This window comes from Lactuca virosa, chromosome 5, assembly GCF_052849685.1.
Source record: "Lactuca virosa cultivar CGN04683 chromosome 5, Lactuca_virosa_CGN04683_v6, whole genome shotgun sequence".
NCBI lineage: Eukaryota > Viridiplantae > Streptophyta > Magnoliopsida > Asterales > Asteraceae > Lactuca > Lactuca virosa.
This window is the reverse complement of record NC_136430.1, coordinates 399590218-399613693: the sequence shown is the minus strand read 5'-3', so window position 1 is coordinate 399613693 and position 23476 is coordinate 399590218. Positions and strand designations below refer to the sequence as shown.

The window sequence follows — 23476 nt, the reverse complement described above, 5'->3', positions numbered from 1 at the left end:
ATTGATCATTTGATAAATCAAGTACCTTTTAATCTTGAGAAAAATAAATTAGGCCATCATAGAGACTTATCTTCTTTGCTTAAACCTTAAGTGTCATCTTCTTCATCTAACTCACCATCTACCTGCATCAACACACCCACGTAATATAGGTATATATATATATATATATATATATATATATATATATATATATATATATATATATAGAGAGAGAGAGAGAGAAAGAGAGAGATATAGAACATGGGTTAACTCCTCTTTTATGTATACAGATTAGCGAGAGTGGAAAATAATTTTCTGATATTTGGAAAACCCTAAACTCAAACAAAAACTTGAACCTAGGAAAGAGGTGGAGAAGGAATCAGCTTTAATAGGTGCATTCAAGGTGAATATGAAGTTGTACTCAATTCGATTCAAATACGAATACACAAAAATTTCTTATACAATAAGAAGAATTTTGATAACTTACCTGAAATAAATGGGTATAGTAGAAAAATCTTCGACACCAGAAATCGAATGTACTTAATTTGATGACATAGAAAATATATGTAGAATAACAACGTATATACGAAGTGGAATGCACCCTAGCCGTCGTTTTTAATTCTCAATAAAATTATGATTCCTGATTTATTGCCTAAAATACATGGAATTCAAATCTGTAGATTGATTACTTTGCTGATTTATGAGAATAACATAATCGTTTCTAAATTTGAATTCCTAATTTTAAGGGAAAAGATGTGTAAAATGAAAGAAGAAGAATTGAGCTGGAAACAAAATTATGGAGCTCCAAAAAGATGACACATGTCAAGTCTAAATAGAATGTGTAATATAATGACACATGACAGTGAAAAACTATTCTTTTATTAAGAACTAGGTTATAACCCGTGGAAACCACGGTCGATATATTTAAAATTTTTATATAGATAAAAAAATAATAAATGTCAAAAAACCAAGATCTTGTCGATTGTAAGTAATTATGAATTAATTTGTTAAGCAAAATAAACATAATAATGTTATTAGGATATGATTTTGTATTTTCAAATTTTGAATGAATTTGATTTGTTACCAAAAAAGGAAACAATAAAAATCATAGAAAAATGTCACGTGTCAAAGAGACATTCTAAAAAACTGACACGTGTCATTTTTAGGTTTCATTTATTCGATAGGTAGAGTAGATGGTAGATATATAGATAAAACTAATAATTTTTAATGTGTAAATTATTTTATTGTTTATTTGTTGATTTTTAATAATATATATGACAAAATCATTCTTACTGATTTTAAAAAACATAAAAAAATACCTTTAAAAACTTCACCTATCCCAAAAGTTTCAACGAGAAATCATCACGAGAACCTTTAATCTTCTCAACTAATACTAGTAGACATTGAATTGTATAACAAGTAGAAGGACACCTTCATATCCATGACCCACATTATATTGGAGGTCAATGATACCAATTTGTTTCATGCGATTTGAAGACAAAGAACAACTAACAAACTTGCTTACAAACTATTATGTTTCCAATGAATACAAATTATAGTATGAGATGAGTGATAAATCTTGAGTGGTTACGCAATATGGGAAACCAAATAAAGATGAAGAAGTTTCCCCTTTCAGAGATAGAGCATCATATATGAATAATGAACGAATTTTGTATATTAAGACATTGGAAACTATCCATACGTGTGCAAGAATATTTCATGGTGGAACACTTGTGACTTATAAATGGATTGCAAAACACTATGAAAAATGATATTTGCGATCCTAACAATGAGTAAACTCAATAAGCAAGCCAATATTAAAGAAATGTTTAGTTTGAAGACTAATGGTTGGTTGGAAGCCCATTATACAATGTGGATTTATGTCGAGGAATGAAGGATATATTATTGGAAATAGTGTCTAAGGTCATTAATTAGTTGATAATATTTCTAAATAATAGCAAAGTCCTTTTGGGTTGGCATCATGACACAAATAGCATTAAGGAAATGGAGAAAATAAGTTGTTAATTTATTAATTTATTAATAAATTAATTAGAAATTATTTTGGTAATTAATTAAATGGGTTAAATATTAATTAAATCCTTGGGATTAGTTGGAATATTCTAGAATCATTCAGCGAATGTAGGTGGGCGAATTTTTGCTTATCTTGATAAGGATAAGGCAGGTTTTTTTTAAATAAGGTAAGGATTATCCTTTAGGAATTTGAATTGTTTAATGATTAATCAGCTGCCTATAAATAAGGAGCCAGAGATCAAACCTTAGATGATTATTCCTTCACAAATTCCTTATTCCCTCTCTCATTTCTCTCCATGGACAAAAATTATAACCCCTCTCTAGGGTTATTGAATTTTCGACCTAACCCTAATTAGGATTTTCCTTGTTCCACTTTTGGAGTGTTGCATCTGACTACATTAGAGGAGTTCTAGTTTGGGCTCTTCATCTTTTACAAGAGATATCCATCACATGATCTAAGGATCAAGAGGTATGTGTCCCATCCTTCTTTTAGTTTGATTTTAAAGTATGTTTCTTAATAAAGTAAAACCTAGATTCTAGGATGCATGTGCACTTAGGTAAATCTATTAATTATTCTGCTACATTTAGATAATGTACTTGATGCAATAAATCTCCAATAGTGGTATCAGAGCCAATATGTTTTAGTTTTTGGCGCAAATTTTGTAAAAACGAAAACTGAAAAGAAACCTGCTTAGTCGCAGGGTGTGACGCTCACCCTTAGGACACGGGGCGCCTGCCTGACTTTCAGGCTTTCTAATTTATTATTAAAATAAATATAAAAAAAACTAGAGATAAGACTCTTAATATTATTTTAAGTTGTTTAAATCTCATAAATTAGAGTTTTAGATTAATTTGATATATTGTTTAATATGATTTAAATTTAAATATTTGATTAATTAAAATTTGATTAATATTTCAACTTGTATTTAAAATATGAATATTTTCCTTGAAACTTATTAATAAGTGAATATTATTTAATTAAAAATTTTAAATTTGAATATTTGAAGGATTAATTAAATTTTAAATGTTGTTTAATAAAGCTTTAAACTAGAATACTTAAAAGGATTTAATTAAGACTTTAAATATTATTTAAAATAGAGAATTAAATATGGATATTTGAAAGAAAAGAATATAAATTTAGTATATGGTTTAATTACTATACGTATTATGGTTATACCACATGTGTCCTCACATGTTAATAAAAATATTATCGTCGAATCAAGACTAGGATCACTCACTCTAATATTGGTTTAAGAAGGTCTATTTGATTCCTAATGAGGCCGGTTTTTAAAATGCTCCGTGCTAACCTCCCTCACTGTCTTTTTGTATTCTGAGAGTGGAGTTACCGAAAGGGTTCAATGAGATTTTGTTTTTCAAGATTAATAGTATTAATCAAGTAATAAACCAAAATTCTCGTTTTATATGTTTAAAAATGTGAGTCATGTGTTACCCGCGAAAATGCACATATTGATTATATTTTATTGATGGAGCATGTGTGGTTAACAGGAACATCATTGTGAAAATATAAGTCTAATATAATCTGTCACTCGTGAAATTATTCTGTTGATGGAGCGTGTGTGGTTAACCGGCACATCAATTTGAGAATAATTCTATATCGAGGGTTACACGGTTTTGCATGGTTGATTCACCATCTATTCATTGATACGCGACATCCCTGTCACTGAATCGAGATGAGCAAAATCGAGATTAACATTCCATTGAATGTCAATGATTCTCAAATGATCTAGGAGTTTCAAAAGATTGAAACCGGTAAAATCTATTACATACCTAAAGAACTTTGTGGTGTGTTTACGACATCCCTTTACACATTGTGAAGCCAAATATGGATCCTAGCTTTAATCGATAATTTCAATTTGGGTTAGTAATTATATTAAGGATTAATAAATAAAACAAAGATGAAATTGATATTGAATGATGTCTATAAAATCCACTACCTCAACAAGGATTAGATGGTAAGATGATCAATCTAGTCAAAATTCGTAGCTTGAGAATTGTTCTCATGAACGAATAGAGAAATCATGCATGTGAGAAAGCTCATCTAGAAGATCATCCCTCCACTGCATTTGAACACTGTATGAACAGTTATCAAACATTTTTAAGAGAAATGGAATTTCGTATAGTTAGAAGTTGATTATGGTTATCATGATCAACAAGATGACGTGTACATCAGTTCATTCTGATTTTGATATGAAGAACCTTGAATTGTCCATATATACTTGCATGACATGATTGAGTGTCCTTCAGAACTAACATGGCTAATCATAGAAACTTCAACTTCAAAGACTCATACATCCACTATCATGAACTGAAATGTCACAAAGCAATAAAGCCAATTATCGAAAATTATAACACGATTAGTGGTGATTCACGTAATCTAAGCCCACATATCAAGGACAATATGAATGCTTGACATGTTTTGATAGGCTAATCATTTCCAAAATAAGAAGAACGACCTAAATCATAAATGCCCAATATGTTCGATAAATAAGACTAAAACGTAGAGAAAATGGTTTTGATTGTGGATTACGAGCCCATGCTATTATCCATAGGATCAAACGACATCTCGTTCTCGTGAATGATTAGTCTACAATCAAATATGCAAGTTCATTATACCATTAGAACATTACTTCTAATCCTTGAGTATTATACTAAAGATAAAGTAATGATATTCGTAATAGTGTGTAGCGACTGAAGGAAGTAAGGGGACTAAAACATAGAGACAAAACTTTAATAATGAATATCGAGTCCTTCATACTATTCATGTGATCCAAAAACAATCATTCTTCCAATGTTTAAGTCTATGGTTTATGATATGGCTATATTTAACTATATATTTTATCAGTTTAGTTTAGGTAAGTAGGGTATCGAACACAGGGAACGTTAAACAATTAAAATAAATACTAATTTTACCTAAATAAAAACAAGTAACAAAAGGGGGTTTTCTCTAGTTTTGAAAGACTAGAAACTTAAGCAATAAAATAACACTTAAGCAAAAGACAATTAACAACTAAAGGAGAATGAAAAAACAACTAGATTCAATAAGATAAAAGAGACTTCCATTTAGATTTCGATTCACTTATTCCTATGGTTGATTTCGTGGCAAGTGCAATGGATTAATATATAAATGATTACCGATTTCTAATGTGATTCGGTTCATGTTCACTATTACTAATCCTTTAGCAAACAAGTTAATTCAAACAGTGATCAAGTGATTAAACTAACAAGTTTCCTAGTGTTCAGTTTGAAGCAAATAAGACTTGTAATATTAGTTAACTAAATTTGTCAATTCAATCAACTCATATGTGGTTGTTCATCACACATGCTCACACATCAACTTACTTATTTTCTAGTTAACCCTAGGTTCATGTTCACTAATACTATGCATATAATCGTGTTTTCACAAAACTATATGATTCAAGCAATTAAGAAGATATTCATACAACTTAATGAACTTGATTATTAACAGAAAATAATTATCATTAACATGCAAGGATCTTTTAAAAAGCTTAACAAGATAAATAATCAAATCAAATTAATCCAAACCACTCAATCAAACCATATTCATAAGATCATCTAGGCTAAAAAGAAGTATGGAGCTTTTAGCTCATAACTACATCAAATATCATCATAAAATCGAAATCTAATGATTCAAACATGGTTCACACAAAATATTAAGATAAATGTAATGTTTGTTTGCCTTTTATCTCTTCCAAATTGAGTTCTAGGTTGAATTCTCGAAAACCACAACTCTAAGAACCCTTCTGGCCTCCAAAAATCGTCCAAAACTTCCAGCATTAGTTAGGGTTTCGAATGAAAGAGTTTCTATATATAAATTATGAAAACAGAGCCAACTCGACGAGTTTTTGGGAAAAACTCGTCGAGTTTTTCATTTAAATTGCGTGTACAGCAAGTCAGCGTCAAGAATCGCAAAACTTCTGACCATCGCGTCGAGTTGATGGCCAACTCGTTTAGTTCGCTTGGAATCAACATTTTTTCAAAACGTGAAAGTCGTCTGAAATTGTGTCTAGTTTTCAGAACATTTTGAATCTCGTCAATCGGAGTTACGATTCATGAGATATGGCCAACACACTGACGAGGGGTCAACCTGTCCATCAACATCCTTCTTTCTTCAAAATCCAAGATCCAAGCTTCCAATCGCCAATTCCTCTTCCTTTTTCTTCCCGTGCTTCTCTTTGTTACTGAAAATGAAATTTCAAACTAATTAAGCATATTTTGTCCAATATTTGAGATAAAACAACAAAAAGTATTAAGATAATGCATGAATTTTATAACTAAATATGCCCATATCAAAATACCCCACACTTGACTTTTGCTTGCCCCCAAGCAAAACTGAATTTTAGCACACTAATATAACATAAGACAATTCCAATCGAACCCAGCCATTATGCCAAGACCGCAACGCATGCATTTGTGTCTAAAATTTTTTCTAAGGACCCTCCTAATCCTAAATACTAACAATCCTCATAAACATTCACCCACTTCTTTTGAACAACGCTTATTTTATGCATCCCTCCGAATCCATCCCCAGAAAACTTTCTTAATCTCAAGTCATTTTTGGTTAAATCCTCAAGCGCACATACAATAAAATAACCTAGAAAAGAAAATTACAATAAAAGTAAATGACTTGATAATTTGATAACTTTTTGCCTTGAATCTTCAATAATTTCTTCTTTGTCTTCATAGCTTTGTAGATTCTTTATTCGAACATTTCATCACTCTTTTTTTTTCTCTTTTTTTTGACAACTCACTTTTTTTTCCTCTCAAAACTAAAAACCTAGAAAAGCATATGCTTACGCAAGGGGATTTCACTTCATCCTTTATTGATTAAAGGTATTAGTGTTAGTGTGAAATGACCACTTAAGCTTTCCTGGATACATTTCTGGTACACGATGCTAAACATGTTGCGTCCCTCAAACTAAGCGAGGTTGTTTTTTTGTCCCATGATTTCACTAGAATGAAGGGGGCAACAAATGCACTATAACGTATATTGGCTCAACTAAACATTTAGGTCCTCAATGAATCATCAAACACAATACTAGCATGGAATCCTAATTGCTTTTACCAAAATTTTCTAAATTTGCCCTAGAAATTTTTATGCATTTTTTTTAAAATTAAACCTAGGATTCTAATTTGACTAATGTAACAACCCCCCTACCCCACACTTAATTTATGCAATGTCCCTATTGCATGTTATGCATGATAATGAACATAAAAGTAAATAGAGAATTGGAACAGACTCCCCTAGGATAGAAGTTGCGAGGTTAATATTTCTTCTTTTTAAGCTCCATCTTCAGCTGACTTTGGCATGGGCACAACTCATCCATGCCTTGGGTGTCAAATGTCTGGTGTGGTTGACAGTTATAAATATTCAGGAAAAAGCTTCGTGGAATCGCCTAGAAATGGTCTTCAAAAATATAGTCAATTGCCGTCTTGAATGGAATCAAATCGAATGCTTGAAAATAAGAAACTGATCAACTCGCCGAGTTTAAAGTGGAGACTCGTCGATTTAGATCATGACTCAGCAGAAATCGGGAAATTCCTCTTGAACTCGTCGAGTTATAAGGGTGCACTCGACGAGTTTTCGGCTCTAATCGGGCAGTTTCTTCTTTTTGCTTCAGTTCTGATTTTGTGTTCAAGGAGGGTATTAGGGTAATACACATCCTCTGTTTCTTTAACAACGAGACTCTTTTTGAACCATTTTAAGCATCGGACTCATAGTTTGACTCAAATCTTCTAATCTTCTCGTAATCGACTCGACCCCTCACTTTATTTTCCTTACGCTTTTAATTAATCGTTCAGTTCTCACCCTAACTTCTGCAAGATCAAAAACAAAAATCTACAAAATAAAAGAAAAACAAACATTAAATTTAAAATTCCTAATTTACCCTAATTACTATAAGAAAGAAAAAAAGAAAAAGAAAAATCAAACTCAAACGACGGGTTGCCTCCCGCAAACGCTTCTTTTTCTGCGAGTCTTGAGCTGGACTCTCAGCTTAATAAACTTCTAATAAACTTGATGCCATTCCATCCGTTGCATTGAATTTTTTCTTTGGACCAATTTGTAAAATTTGGCTCTTTGCTTCAAAAATTGGCCAAACGAGCTTGAATTCATGTAACCCAAGAATCTTGACAAGGGTTGGAACCGGTCGGGCACTAATCAGAAATGGATCGTGCTTCAGAACTTTCTCCAAAGTTGGAATAGTAACCTCATGCTTCGAAACACAAACTGGAAATACATGGGGCCACGTCGTGGTAACGGTCAAATCATGTCGTGGTTCCTGCAACTCGGCTTGTTCTTGTTCTTCGTCTAACCCTTCTGCTAGCAATCTTTCCAGCTCCTCCAAGTCTCTTTCTGGATTAAATTCTTCATATTTTAACTCTAGCTCTTGTAGCTCAGATTGCTCTTGTTTATTAGGCAATATGTTATCTAACCATCTTCCAAATTTCTTCAAATCATCATCTGAGTCATACTCCTCATCTTCTTGCTCAATTTCCTGTACTACTTCCTCAAGAAAAGCATCAAGAGCATCAAGATTTGGAAAATACATAATAATAAAACTTAAAACAGAAAACTCGTAACTTTATGTGAGATAAATCTCACACAAAGGATCGATAACACTAGCAAATAAAATTAACTATTAAGAACCGTTCCCCGACAATGGCACCAAAAACTTGATGTGTGTGTAATGCACTAGTTTTAATCCTACTAACTTAAACACAAAGACAAACACACGAAAGGCAATGTACCTATCGTTTAGAAGTTTAGTTTAGGTAAGTAGGGTATCGAACACAGGGAACGTTAAACAATTAAAATAAATACTAATTTTACCTATATAAAACAAGTAATAAAAGGGGGTTTTCTCTAGTTTTGCAAGACTAGAAACTTAAGCAATAAAATAACACTTAAACAAAAGACAATTAACAACTAAAGGAGAATGAAAAAACAACTAGATTCAATAAGATAAAAGAGACTTCCATTTAGATTTCAATTCACTTATTCCTATGGTTGATTTCGTGGCAAGTGCAATGGATTAATATATCAATGATTACCTATTTCTAATGTGGTTAGGTTCATGTTCACTATTACTAATCCTTTAGCAAACAAGTTAATTCAAACAGTGATCAAGTGATTAAACTAACAAGTTTCCTAGTGTTCAGTTCGAAGCAAGTAAGACTTGTAATATTAGTTAACTAAATTTGTCAATTCAATCAACTCATATGTGGTTGTTCATCACACATGCTCACACATCAACTTACTTATTTTCTAGTTAAGCCTAGGTTCATGTTCACTAATACTATACATATAATCATGTTTTCAGAAAACTATATGATTCAAGCAATTAAGAAGATATTCATACAACTTAATAAACTTGGTTATTAACAGAAAATAATTATCATTAACATGCAAGGATCTTTTAAAAAGCTTAAGAAGATAAATAATCAAATTAAATTAATCCAAACCACTCAATCAAACCATATTCATAAGGTCATCTAGGCTAAATAGAAGTATGAAGCGTTTAGCTCATAACTACATCAAATATCATCATAGAATCGAAATCTAATGATTCAAACATGGTTCACACAAAAGATTAAGATAAAAGTAATGTTTGTTTGCCTTTGATCTCTTCCAAATTGACTTCTAGGTTGAATTCTCGAAAACCACAGCTCTAAGAACCCTTCTGGCCTCCAAAAATCGTCCAAAGCTTCCAACATTAGTTAGGGTTTCGAATGAAAGCGTTTCTATATATAAATTCTGAAAATAGAGCCAACTCGACGAGTTTTTAGGAAAAACTCATCGAGTTTTTCATTTAAATTGCGTGTACAGCAAGTCAGCGTCAAGAATCGCAAAACTTCTGACCAACTCGTCGAGTTGATGGACAACTCGTCGAGTTCGCTTGGAATCAACATTTTCTAAAAACACAAAAGTCGTCCGAAATTGTGTCTAGTTTTCAGAACATTTTGAATTTCGTCAATCGGAGTTACGGTTCATGATATATGCCCAAAAACACTGACGAGGGGTTAAGCTGTCCAGCAACATCCTTCTTTCTTCAAAATCCAAGATCCAAGCTTCCAATCGCCAATTCCGTTTCCTTTTTCTTCCCAATCTTCTCTTTGTTAATGAAAATTAAATTTCAAACTAATTAAGCATCTTTTTTCCAATATTTGAGAGAAAACAACGAAAAGTATTAAGATAATGCATGGATTTTATAACTAAATATGCCTATATCAGGTGTTAAAACCTGTTGCTTTTGTTTGGAGTAGATGAAACTCAATTTTATGTGTTGATTTCAATGATTTTGGATTTTATTAGTTTGGTTATTTCTTATGTTTGATTGATCATCATCTATCATGTTAAAGCTATGATATTTATTGCCAATTGCTGAGTTGTGTGTAGTTATGAGGACCAATCTAATTACATTAACTTGAATCTTAATTAGTTTATGATTATTAAACTGTTAGGACTAGTGAGTGATCAAATCCTTGGGTTAGGTAATATTAATATGTGATTTTTGGTTGTGTTAGAGAGCTTAGATATTCATGATATGATTTGATTGTTTTCATGACCATTGATGAGAAATCACTAGAGCATATCATTCATAATTCGAATATATTAAATTAATTATGTGTTCACTAATTGCATGATCATTGTGTTAGTTGTTCATTAATTATTACTACTAGGAAATCCGATAAAGATAACTAGTCACATAAGAATTCGGTAACCAACAAATAGATCCATTGCACTCTTAACGAAGTTAACCATGATTGTGAGAAGTAATCCAATCTAAATTTGAGTACCTAAAGTGACTCGTTTCTAATCAGTTTATCTAGTTAATTTAATTTAGTTGAGTTTTATAAATAAAACCCCCTTTTTAATGTTTCCTTTTGATTTGGAATAACCTATAATCAAATATTCTAATATTAATTCACTACCGTTCCCCTTGAGTTCTACACTCTTGCTTATCAAAACTATACTATACTCGATCGGGTTCACTGCCTGTAAGGTGTGGCTTAGATGCGATAAACTATGAATTATAAATAAAAAAACTAGTGTATTAAAAATACATATCAAGTTTTGGCGCCGTTTCCGGGTAACGGTTTTCAATTAATTTAGTTTATTTGATTATCCGATATTTGTTTTTTATTTTTAGTTTTACATTCTTTGATATCATGTCACTTGTCGGGAAGATTTTTGATGTTATTTGCGGGAATTCGTGATCATACGCATTGTTTGGTTTATCTTTTTTCATGGGTTTTGAGATTGCAAGTGATTAGGGAATTCTTGACTTGTTTTGTCTACTACTTTGGTGATTTCTTCAACTCAATCTTCGAGGCGTAGTATAGCGAGACGTGTCGTGGTGGTTAAGTGGAAGACCGAACTCTTGCTACTCTTGACTAGTTGAGTCATTTTTTTCTATGTATTAGTTAATGGCGCAAAGAAAACAAAGAAAATAGCCTAATGGGTCCCAGAAGTTTTTGTTTTCACAAACCACTTCTTGCATGCAAGAGATTTAATTAACAATTGTATCTTGATTTCGACGAAGACAAGTGATCGTGATATCCTTTTTAGTTATTTTGGTTTGCCAATTTTTAGTTATTTTAGTGAGTTTTTTTTCCATGTTGATGCTCTTGATGTCTTAGATCTTTGCATAATTTTTTGTCCTTCGAATTGTAACATCCAAATTTTCAAACCAAAATTTTAATTTTTTAAGTACATAGAAAAACAGTTTTCATAAAAACCATCCCAGAAAAATCATAATGTCAAATACAATTCCACATCAAAATATCATAGTATCCCAAAATATCATGTAATAAAATCGCCAAGCGAATGTGTACAATCTAGCCTTCACTTTCCCGCGATCCTCAGAAGTACCTAAACCACATTAATCAACAACTTTAAGAACAAAGCTTAGTGAGTTCCCCAAGAAACCACATACAACACAACATATAAAACAGCTATGGGTTATTAGCAACCCTGGAGATTACCCGAAGTCTCAATAGGCAACAACACGCCCCGTGAGTTATTAGCAACCCTCGAGACTACCCGAAGTCTCAACAAATGTAAACAACACATACACGGTAATAGAACTTTAGACCCAGCTGGTGATCACATGTATATATAAAGCTATTCTACCACACGGGTAAGAACAAGTGATGAGACTTACCTGACATTGATGGTTGATAGAACTCACACCCGAACTGCCGGAACTAGATTACACCTAATTAAATACACCAATTAACCTTAATTAATAATTAAGGTATTCATACACGCACTACTAAGCCCAAGGCAAATTTAGTCCACACTTAGAGGAAAAGACCATTTTACCCTTCACAAATCCCTCGCCATCCACCTAATACTCAATTGTTCAAATTCCACAAAAGTAAAAAAAAGTCAACTTGGTCAGTAAGCTCTGCGTACTTGACTCTACGTTGGGCGTAGAGCACATCATGAGAAAACGGGATCGCATAAGGCTATGCGGGGCGTAGCCAATCGCATGCCCAGCGTACGTAACTGTTCCCACAATCTTCATGCAAAATATCTTAAATCCTTAAGAAATTCATTCTAAATATAGATATGGCCCCTAAATAACGTCTTAATCCATAAAGTCTCAGATTTTAAGCCTTTGCATGGCTATAAGGAGCTAAAACTCAAAACCCATAACTTTTACTTCATAAACACCTCCATAACTCTTGCATGGAAGAAAGGAAATGGCCAAGCTAGCATTTTTATGACTCAAGACATCTTAAAATGTCTGAAAGGACGACTTAATGGCTCTGGAGTATTCCATACTCACAAAGATCCAAGCTTTGGGACCAAACAGAACCAAAATGAAGACTAAACAAGATCTATTTAAACAGGCTCCAAGATTTGAACTTTATACTTTAAAAAGGTGCACAAGAGGATGAAGTTCCGGGATCTACAAGCTAGAGTGCACCACCACTTCTTGAATGATCTTCCCCTTAGCACCAAACACTCAAGATTCACTTTCCAAGCTTCAAATCTCTCAGGGTGTCGGCCACCACATTGGCCTTGCCTGGGTGGTACAGATCTCACAGTCGTAATCTTTCACTACATCCATCCACCTCCTATGCCTCATGTTCAGGTAAGGCTGATCCATAAAATATCTCAGGATCTTATGGTCCGTGTAGATGGTAATCGAACTCCATAAAGATAAAGGCGCCAAATTTTGAGAGCAAAAACCACCTCCCCCAATTCCAAATCATGGGTGGGATACTTCGCTTCATAAGGCTTCAACTGCCTCGAAGCGGATGCAATCACATCGCCTCTCTACATCAACACAACACCCAACCCCGAAATGGATGCATCAAGTAGACCACAAAATCCTCAACTCCCTCAGGGAGGGCAAAGTACTGGTGCCTCATAAAGTCTCTGGCGAAGAGTCTCGAATGATGTCTGCTGCTTAGGCCCCCAACTGAACACAACATCCTTCCTTGTCAACTTAGTAAGAGGAACTACAATCTTGGAGAAATCTTGAATGAATATTCGATCATATCCTTCCAGACCGAGGAAGCTTCGAATCTCGGATAGAGGCACTTCCCACCTCATCACCGCCTCTATCTTGGTTGGGTCGACCAAGATATAATTTTGATTGACGAGGTGTCCCAAAAACTGAACCTCACGTAACCAGAACTTACACTTGGAGAACTTGGCGTATATTCTCTCTATCTTTAAAACCCCAAGAATCTCGCTCAAATGCTCCACATGTTGCTCTCTAGTCATAGAATAGACCAAGATGTCATCGATGAAGACAACCACTGACCGATCCAACATAAGCCTACACACCCGGTTCATGAGATCCATGAACATCGTCGGTGCGTTGGTGAGTCGAAAATGTATTACCACGAACTCGTAATGCCTATAACGAGTTCGGAGGGCCATCTTCTAAATATCCTCTTCTCGCACCCTCATGTGATGGTAGCCAGACCTCAGGTCAATCTTGGAAAACCAAGATTCCCCCTGCAACTGATCGAAGAGATCATCAATCCTTGATAGTGGATAACAGTTCTTCACCGTCAAATTGTTCAACTCCCGATAATCAATATACATCCGGTGTGAACCATCCTTCTTCTTGACAAAAAGGATCGGTGCTCCCCACGGAGAACTACTCGGTGAAATAAAATCCTTTTCCTAACAGCTCCTAAAGCTGATAGGATAACTCCTACATTTCAGGATGTGCAAGATGATATAGTGCCTTGGCAATTGGCGCTGCACATGGGATCAAATCGATCCGGAAATCCACTTGCCTTTTAGTTGGCACACCAGACAATTCCTCTAGAAATACATCAGGGAAATCACACAAAACATGAACATCAGAAATAGAAACCGATCTCTTCTCATCAACCCGGGTATCCACTACATATGCCAGATAACCCATACACCAATGCCGTAAACTCTGCCTCGCCCTGGCGGCAGAACAAAATGTTAATCCCGACCTAGTACCCTCATCGTAGATGGTCAACACTCCCCCACTAGGATCTCGAACCATCACCAACTGCCGCTCATAATCAATCAGATTCCCAAACTGGCTCAACCAATCCATACCCATGATAACACCGACATCTCCCATCGCAATAGGGATAAGATATATCAGATACCCAACACCGAAAATCTCTAGTATACAACCCTGATAGATTTCAGTAGTGGAGACCGGATTCTCATCAGGTATAGAGACTCTCAATGGCCTGCTCAAGGCCTCTCGTGCAATACTAAAACCACGAAAAAATGATGATGACACAAAAGACCGACTCGCACCCGAGTCAAAAAGCACAAGTGCAGGTACAGAACTCACACGGAAAGTACCTGTCATGAGAAATATCATAAGAAACATAAATAAATCATCATAAATAAATAAATAATACATACCAGCCACGACGTCTGGATCTACTCTGGCCTCCTTTGCTGTCAACTGAAATGCTCTCCCTCGAGCCCTCAGAGCCTCGACCTTCCCCTGTCAACCATCAGTAATACGTAGGGTCGCGAGGGCTGGAGTCTGAACCATCCTAGATGCAAGTTGTGGTCACTCAGCCCTCTAATGGCCCGTATGGTTGCAATTGAAGCAAACCTAAAATCCCTTGGGGCAATCCTTAGTTATATAACCCTCTTTGACATACATGTATAATATAGTCCCCGACCGTCAGGGTCCCTCATGTACCTTGCCGCACTTGCTGCAAGTGCGGCCCTTCCGACCTCCATCTCTCGAGTCAGCGGGCTTTGGCCACTTAGTCGCCGGCTGCGACTGCACTGGTCTCCTATCTCTCATCTGAATCTCCCTCTCCTCTCTCACCTGGGTCTCCAGCTCGATCACTCCCCTCCTGGAATTGGTCTGCAACTCAGCCAATGCCCGATACGAGGTGTTCTCCACGAACTCACGGATATCCCTCCTCATAATACTCAGATACTGACTCATACGTGCCTGCTCAGCCGACACATGCTCAGTGCAAAACAGGGCCCTCTCATGAAACATCCTGGTGATCTCAGCCACCGTCTCTGTCTTCTGCTTGAGAGACAGGAACTCCTTGGCCAACCTCTCTTTCTCTCTCTATCTCTCTCTTTCTCTCCCAACCACTGGTACGAACTCATATATGAACATCTCAGTAAATCTCTCCCACATCACCGCAAAACGCTATGTAAGAGTATAATCAGTTGTCACAAATTTCCACCAATCCTTCACAGCCAAGTGAAGCAGGTTCAGCGCGAAACAAACCCTCAAATTCTCCAGACAGGAGCAAGTGTAAAAACAACCCTCAACATTAGAAATCCATATCATCACAACAATCGGTCCTGGGTCCCATCAAACTCTGGTGGCTTCGAGTTGTTGAACTCCGGATACCACAAATAATCACTCCTTACGGTCTCGCAGTAGCAACGACTGCGGTGGCTACTGCAGCAGCATCCTCAGTGATGACGACATAGCGCTCATCGAAAGTCTCAATCGGTGTGGTCTTAATAGACCCAAACATCTCTGGTATAGCTCATCTGATTTTTGCGGCTACCTTAGCAGAAACAATCCTACAGATCTCATCATCACTGACACTCGGCCTATCGGGGATCGTTGGAGCCTGAACCTCGGGTAACCATTATATTTTAAACACACAATAAAACCATCAGAATCATGCTAAAGCGCATACACAAATGCCCACACACTCCTGCAAGTTCCATAGTTCCTTAAGATTCCTTCTTGAGCCGCATACGGATCCGGTGCTTTCAGTAGTACGGGCCCAATACTACCTTCCACACCAACCCATACTCGTCCGAAGTCGTTTTCTTAAGACCCTAAGTCACAGGAACTCTATTTCTCAATATCAGCTATACACTTGCCCAACTGGTTGCTTAGAACCATTACTAAGCATCTAGTTACTCATTCTAGACTGCTCCCCAACACCGCTCCGCCTCACAAGATCTCCTCTATCCTCGACATTTGATTTGCGCATGTCAATCGTACACAATATAGGACTCGATAGACAGTTGAATAAATGATTCTACCTTAAGTCCACAACCTAAAAAGGAACACGAAGAAAGGCTAAACCAAGAATTCTAAGGTTATAAAACCCTAACTATGTACAATTATACAGCATACACTAAGCAAATAGCAATGATAGAATCAATCTTATAAAGCAACCTCGTAGGCTAAAGGCATCACTATTCAGGAAACCCTATCATAGTTTTCCTGTAGGACCCTTAGCCTACCACTAGCATGCAGTTCTATTAGTTCATAAGATATCAGCTCTACGCTACTCATAAAATAAATAGAGATATTTTGGGACACCGCCGCTCGAGCTCTGGCTGATTGTACACACTGCTTCACTGGGTTTTTATCAAGTCAAAATTTTTGTTTCTTTGAAAGGTTTTCATGAAAATATTCAGATCCTTAGTTTGAGTTTGGAATTCCCATAGAGTTCATCCAAATCCCTCAAACCAAGGCTCTAATACCAACTTGTAACATCCAAATTTTCAAACCAAAATTTTCATTTTTTTAAATCCATAGAAAAATTGTTTTCATAAAAACCATCCCAGAAAAATCATAATGTCAAATACAATTCCACATCAAAAATTCATAGTGACCCAAAATCTCCAGTAACAAAATCTCCAAGCAGATGTGTACAATCAAGCCTTCGCTTTCCCACGATCCTCAAAAGTACCTGAAACACATTAATCAACAACTATAAGCACACAACTTAGTGAGTTCCCCAAGATATCACATACAAAACAAAACATAAAACAACTATGGGTTATCAGCAACCCTGGAGACTACCTGAAGTCTCAATGGGCAACAACAAGCCCCGTAGGTTATCAACAACCCTGGAGACTACCCGAAGTCTCAACACATATAAACAACACATACACAGTAATAGCACTTAGACCCAGTAGGTCATCATATGTATATATGCAGCTATTCTACCATACAGGTAAGAATAGGTGAAGAGACTCAACTGGCACTGATGACTGATAGAACTCACACCCGAACTGTCGGAACTAGACTCCGCTTAATTAAATACACCAATTAACCTTAATTACTAATTAAGGTAATCATATACACACTACTAAGCGCAAGTAAAGTCTATTCCACACTTAGAGTAAAAGACCATTTTACCCTTCATAAATCCCTCACCATCCACCTAATATTCAATTGTTCAGATTCCACAAAAGTCAACTTGGTCAGTACGCTCGGCGTACTTGACACTATGCTAGGCGTAAAGCGCATCACCAGAAAACGGGCTCATATAAGGCTACGTAGGGCGTAGCCAATCGTATGATCAGCGTACGTAACTGTTCGCATAATCTTCATGCAAAATGTCTTAAATCCTTAAGACATTCATCCTAAACACAAATATGGCCCCTGAATAACGTCTTAATGCATAAAGTCTCAGACTTTAAGCCTTTGCATGGCTGTAAGGTGCTAAAAATCAAAACCCATAGCTTTTACTTTATAAAAACCTCCACAACTCTTGCATGGAAGAAAGGAAATGGACAAGCTAGCATTTTTATGACTTAGTACATCTTAGAATGTATGAAAGGACGACTTAATAGCTCTGGAGTACTCCATACTCACAAAGATCCAAGCTTTAGGTCAAAAAGAACCAAAATGAAGACTAAACAAGATCTATCTAAACAAGCTCGAATATTTGAACTTTATACCTTGAAAAAGTGCACAAGAGGATGAAGTTTATGGATCTACAAGCTAGAGTGCACCACCAGTTCTTGAATGATCTTCTTCCTAGCACCAGGCACTCAAGATTCATTTTCCAAGCTTCAAATCTCTCATACACAAGCTAGGGTTTCGTTCTAGGATTTAGAGGGAATGGAGTTTGGATGAGAGAATGTCCAAAGGATGTATAAGATGATTAAATAGGGGTCACACCCTAAAATTTATGGTTTAGCATATGTGCGAGTACGCGTACTCACAAGTATGCCAAGCGTACTCCCTCCTCCGTCTTGACTTCCTCGAAGACTTACTCCCCGCATACAAGGCTAGTACAACATAAGTGGCCAAAAGGCAATTTATAATAACTTCATGGGTTGAAAAAATAAAATACCTGACAAAGGGCATTACACGAATGCCTTCAGTAATTTCAAAAATTGGATTCGAATGTTGTTTTGTGACGAGAGAAAAAGTCGTGAGAGTTTGAAAGTAATAATCGACAGCCAACACATTTAATAAGTGTAGGGTGCGCATCGATATTCGGAGGGATTATTATTAGAATTCTAAGAGTGGCAACTCTGACTTCATTGGTTTCAATGGCGTGGAACAGTTGTTCCCACACCGTGGAGATTTGTTTCAACACGAATCAAAAGTATCATCCCAGCTACCACGCCGTGGTTAATACTTTCCCAAGTCATGGCGGAGTTTTTCATCGCGAATGGAGATTGCCATCCTAGATACTACAATACGGTCGACACTTTCCTATGTCGTGGCCATGCTATTGTTCGGGATGCATATTTTTCCTCACTCGACGCCATGACGTGGTCGACATCTTCCCACGTCGTGGTCTTTGTACATTGCATTATTTTGCAATCTTTTGCACCATATTTCTAAAGTCGGAGTTCTTGGTTTTATTTTTCGGCACATTCAGAAGCAACATTCTAGTTTCTAGTCTTCCAGCAAATTTTGGAGCATCTTTTAGCAGCCCCCATTTGTTTCGATCTCGCCACTACTACCTTAGGGAGTCTTTTCCTTTTTCTCCCTCTTTATTTTTATGTTCTTTAATTGTTTATGCATGCAATGGGGACATTGCATGAATTAAGTGTGGAGCAGGGGGTCGGAAATAAAAAAAAGGAATTTCAAAATTAATTGATATAGCTAGATTGGAAAATTTTAAAAATATATAGACTTGTAAAAGTAGTCTAATTTTTAAAATCTAGTTATATTTTAAATTAAATTGTTGTATTGTTGTGTTGAGATGTAGGTTGCTTGTAACATCCCGAAAATACCAGCTAAAAATTTCATTTTTTAAATTAGGTTAATTCATAAAAACATCGTTACAAAACATTCATAATATTAATTTATGTCTGAGAACCGGTAACATCGTAGTAAAATATTCAGAGTACATCCCAGGAAATCCATAGTGCGGAAAACATGAGAGTGTGTGATATGTCGCTACCGCGCCGGCTCCTTTCCCCTAGCTGAAGAGGTACCTGAAAACAAAACTATGAAACGTAAGCACGAAGCTTAGTGAGTTCCCCCATAATGCCACATACCATACAATCATATAACGAGTAACTAAGGGATACGGGCCTCGCCCACACCCATAGAGATACGGGCCTCGCCCACACTTTACTTTCTGAGAGGTACGGGCCTCGCCCACACTCTGCTATCCATGGAGATACGGGCCTCGCCCACACTCCACCACTAAACCATAACATACAAGTATCACACAGACAACAAGTATAAGCAATTCTATCATACTGGCATATAACACAATCAAACTCAGCTATGAGATACGAGCTCCGCCCACACTCTGATACTAACATATCGTCTATACGGGCCGGCCTTGGTGCCTTAGACCCGTCCCTACTGGAAGGAAACTCACCTCGAGAGTAGCTGCCGAAAACCTGCTCAGACTACGCCTGGCTGCCGCACCGGTAATCCCTCCGGCTATAAATCCGTAAACATGGATTAGGTACTCATAAATACCCCTAAGGTCAAATGACTGGTCAAAGTCAACTCCTTGGTCAAAGTCAACCTTCTGATTGACTGGACTCGCCGAGTCCATATGGCGACTCGCCGAGTCCTTCTTTGTCTAGCCCGACTCTGACTCGTCGGGTCCCTGTTCCCACTCACTGAGTCAGCCTGACTCGCTAGACGGGGTCAACTAACAAACCCGCGACTGGACTCGCCGAGTCCAAGGGGGTGACTCGCCGAGTCCGACGAACAGATCTCACAATTCGCTCCAATCTTCCATCGGAACATCAACCCTGGAGATTTGGAGATTCTGGGACTATAGCTACACGTTAAATTGCTAATTCCACGTGCGACTACGGAGGGTTGGACCTCCTACACTTAAACCCTTCTTATCCTAGTGACTGATCATATGGCTCGCCGAGTTGGAAGAACAACTCGTCGAGTTCAAGGCTATAATCAAGGGACTCGCCGAGCTTGAGGAACGACTCGCCGAGTACCAGACAATCTTCATAGGACTCGCCGAGTTGTTTATCCAACTCACCGAGTCTACGGCCATCTTCATGAAACTCGCCGAGTGCACTTTGGCACTCGTCGAGTACCCTTCGACTCTTCACCCATTCTGGCCAATTTTGAGACATGCAACCGATCCAACTCATGGGTCTCAGTTCCTAGGGTCTAGTTATCACATATACACACGAAATCTGGGGGTTTTAAGGCTTGAAGATCAACCATTGGGGACAAAAACGAACCTAAGAGCTAATGAGCAAAATGAGGGATTTATTACCTGATTTGATGCCTTCCCCAGAGTAGATTTCGGATCTACCTTCACTTCTGGAACACTCCAACCTCCTCCTTCTTCTTCTAAGCTCCAAAACCTTCTTTGGAAGATCAAAATCACTCAAGAACACTAAAGGAGCTAGAGTTGTTCTCTACTGCTCTCTGGGAGGAAATTGGGACGAAATGGGTGTTTTAGAATGGGTAAATTCGGGTGCAATGTCTGGAAATAGAGTTTCATTCAGACGGGTGGACTCGCCGAGTTCACCACTCAAATCCCGTGTCCACCCTGCTGCTACTCGGCGAGTCGGGACGTAGACTCGCTGAGTTCGTGGCAAAAATAAGAATAAAACTTAAATAAAATCATACCATGAACCCGGTGTTACAATTCTCCCCCACTTATTTTAGACTTCGTCCTCGAAGTCTGCCGCTCCCTTTCAAAACAGCTCCAGATAATGCTCCGTCATCTCATCCGCGGGCTCCCAAGTCCATTCCGAGCCCTTCCGATGCTGCCATTGCACCTTCACCAGCTCCACCCTTTTGTTCCTCAGTTCCTTCGTCTTCCGGTCTAGGATAGCCACAGGCCGCTCGATATAATTCAGGCTGTCATCAATCTGGATGTCCTCCAAAGGTACCACTGCTGAATCGTCCACTAGGCACTTCCGCAGCTGGGAGACGTGGAAAGTGCTGTGGATCTGACTGAGTTCGGCTGGCAGATCCAGCCGATATGCCACCTTGCCCACTCGGGTTGCAACCCTAAACGGTCCAATATACCTGGGACCCAACTTGCCCCGTTTCCTGAATCGGATGACGCCCTTCCACGGCGACACTTTCAGGAGAACCATATCCCCGACCTGGAACTCCAGGTCTGATCGGCGCCTATCGGCATAACTCTTCTGCCGACTCTGAGCAGTCTGAAGCCTGCTCCGGACCTGCTGAATCTTCTCTGTCGTCTTGAGCACTACTTCAGTGCTCCCCATGACCCTCTGTCCAACCTCGCCCCAACATATCGGGGTCCTGCACTTCCTCCCGTACAACATCTCGAAGGGAGAACGGTCAATACTCGCGTGATAGCTGTTGTTATATGAAAACTCGGCTAAAGGAAGATAGGTATCCCAGCTACCACCGAAGTCTAAAACACACGCCCGCAGCATGTCCTCCAGAGTCTGGATGGTCCGCTCGCTCTGGCCATCCGTCTGTGGGTGAAAGGCTGTACTAAAATGCAGACGAGTACCCAGCTCGTCATGAAACTTCTTCCAGAACCTGGAAGTGAACCGCACATCCCTATCCGAAATCACTGAAACTGGCACCCCGTGCCGTGCCACCACCTCTCTGATGTAGATATCGGCCAATTTCTCAGCCGAGATGCTCTCCTGAATCGGGATAAAGTGGGCGCTCTTGGTCAATCGATCGACGATGACCCATATCGAATCCACTCCCGCGCGGTCCTGGGAAGCTTGGTGATGAAATCCATCGTGATGTCTTCCCATTTCTACAGCGGGATATCCAACGGCTGCATCTTACCGTGCGGTCTCTGGTGTTCGGCCTTGACCTTCCTGCAGGTCAGACACCGCTCAACGTACCATGCTACATCCCGCTTCATGCAGGGCCACCAATAGTCCAGACGAAGATCCCTATACATCTTCGTTGCCCCTGGATGAATGGAGAATCGGGATTTGTGCGCCTCCTCCATCAGAACCTGGCGCACACCTCCGAGGTATGGAACCCACACCATGCGGTGTAATGTCAATAATCCTCTGCTGTCATAGTCGAAGGAGGAAACTTGTCCCACAATCCGCTCACTCTTCCGATGTTCCTCCTTCATAGCCTCCTGCTGAGCCTCCCGGATTCGCTCCAAAAGCGGAGTCACCACTGTCATCCGCATGCAAATATTGCTGATCGGCGCCGCCTTGCGGCTAAGCGCATCAGCCACCACGTTGGCCTTCCCCGGGTGATAAAGGATTTCACAATCATAATCCTTTACCACATCAAGCCACCGTCGCTGCCTCATATTCAGATTTGGCTGGTCCATGAGGTACCTCAGACTCTTGTGGTCCGTGTAAATCGTACAGCGAACCCCATAGAGGTAATGACGCCAAATCTTGAGGGCGAACACAACAGCCCCCAACTCCAAATCATGCGTTGGGTAGTTCGCCTCGTGAGGCTTCAGCTGCCTCGACGCGTAGGCGATGACATGCCCTCTCTGCATCAATACCGCGCCCAAACCTGAGATGGACGCATCGCAGTATACAACAAAATCCTCCATGCCCTCTGGCAAGGCTAAGATTGGCGCCTCGCACAGTCTCTGTCTCAGTGTCTCGAATGCTGTCTGCTGCTCAGGCCCCCAACGAAAGACCACAGCCTTCCTCGTTAACCTGGTCAGGGTAATGCTATCTTGGAGAAATCCTGAATGAATCTCCGGTAGTAGCCAGCTAATCCTAGGAAACTCCGAATCTCAGATGGAGATTTCGGAACCTCCCATCTCATCACGGCCTCCACCTTGGCCGGAT

At 38.3% G+C, this 23476-nt stretch overlaps 1 protein-coding gene across 1 annotated transcript; it reads right to left on the bottom strand.

Moving 5' to 3' along the window:
* Positions 1-14231: 14231 nt before the first annotated feature.
* On the bottom strand, positions 14232-14639 carry LOC145113868 (uncharacterized). The gene has a single exon (XM_079049914.1). The coding sequence runs from the start codon at positions 14637-14639 to the stop codon at positions 14232-14234; it is 408 nt and encodes a 135-aa protein (XP_078906040.1).
* Positions 14640-23476: the final 8837 nt, after the last annotated feature.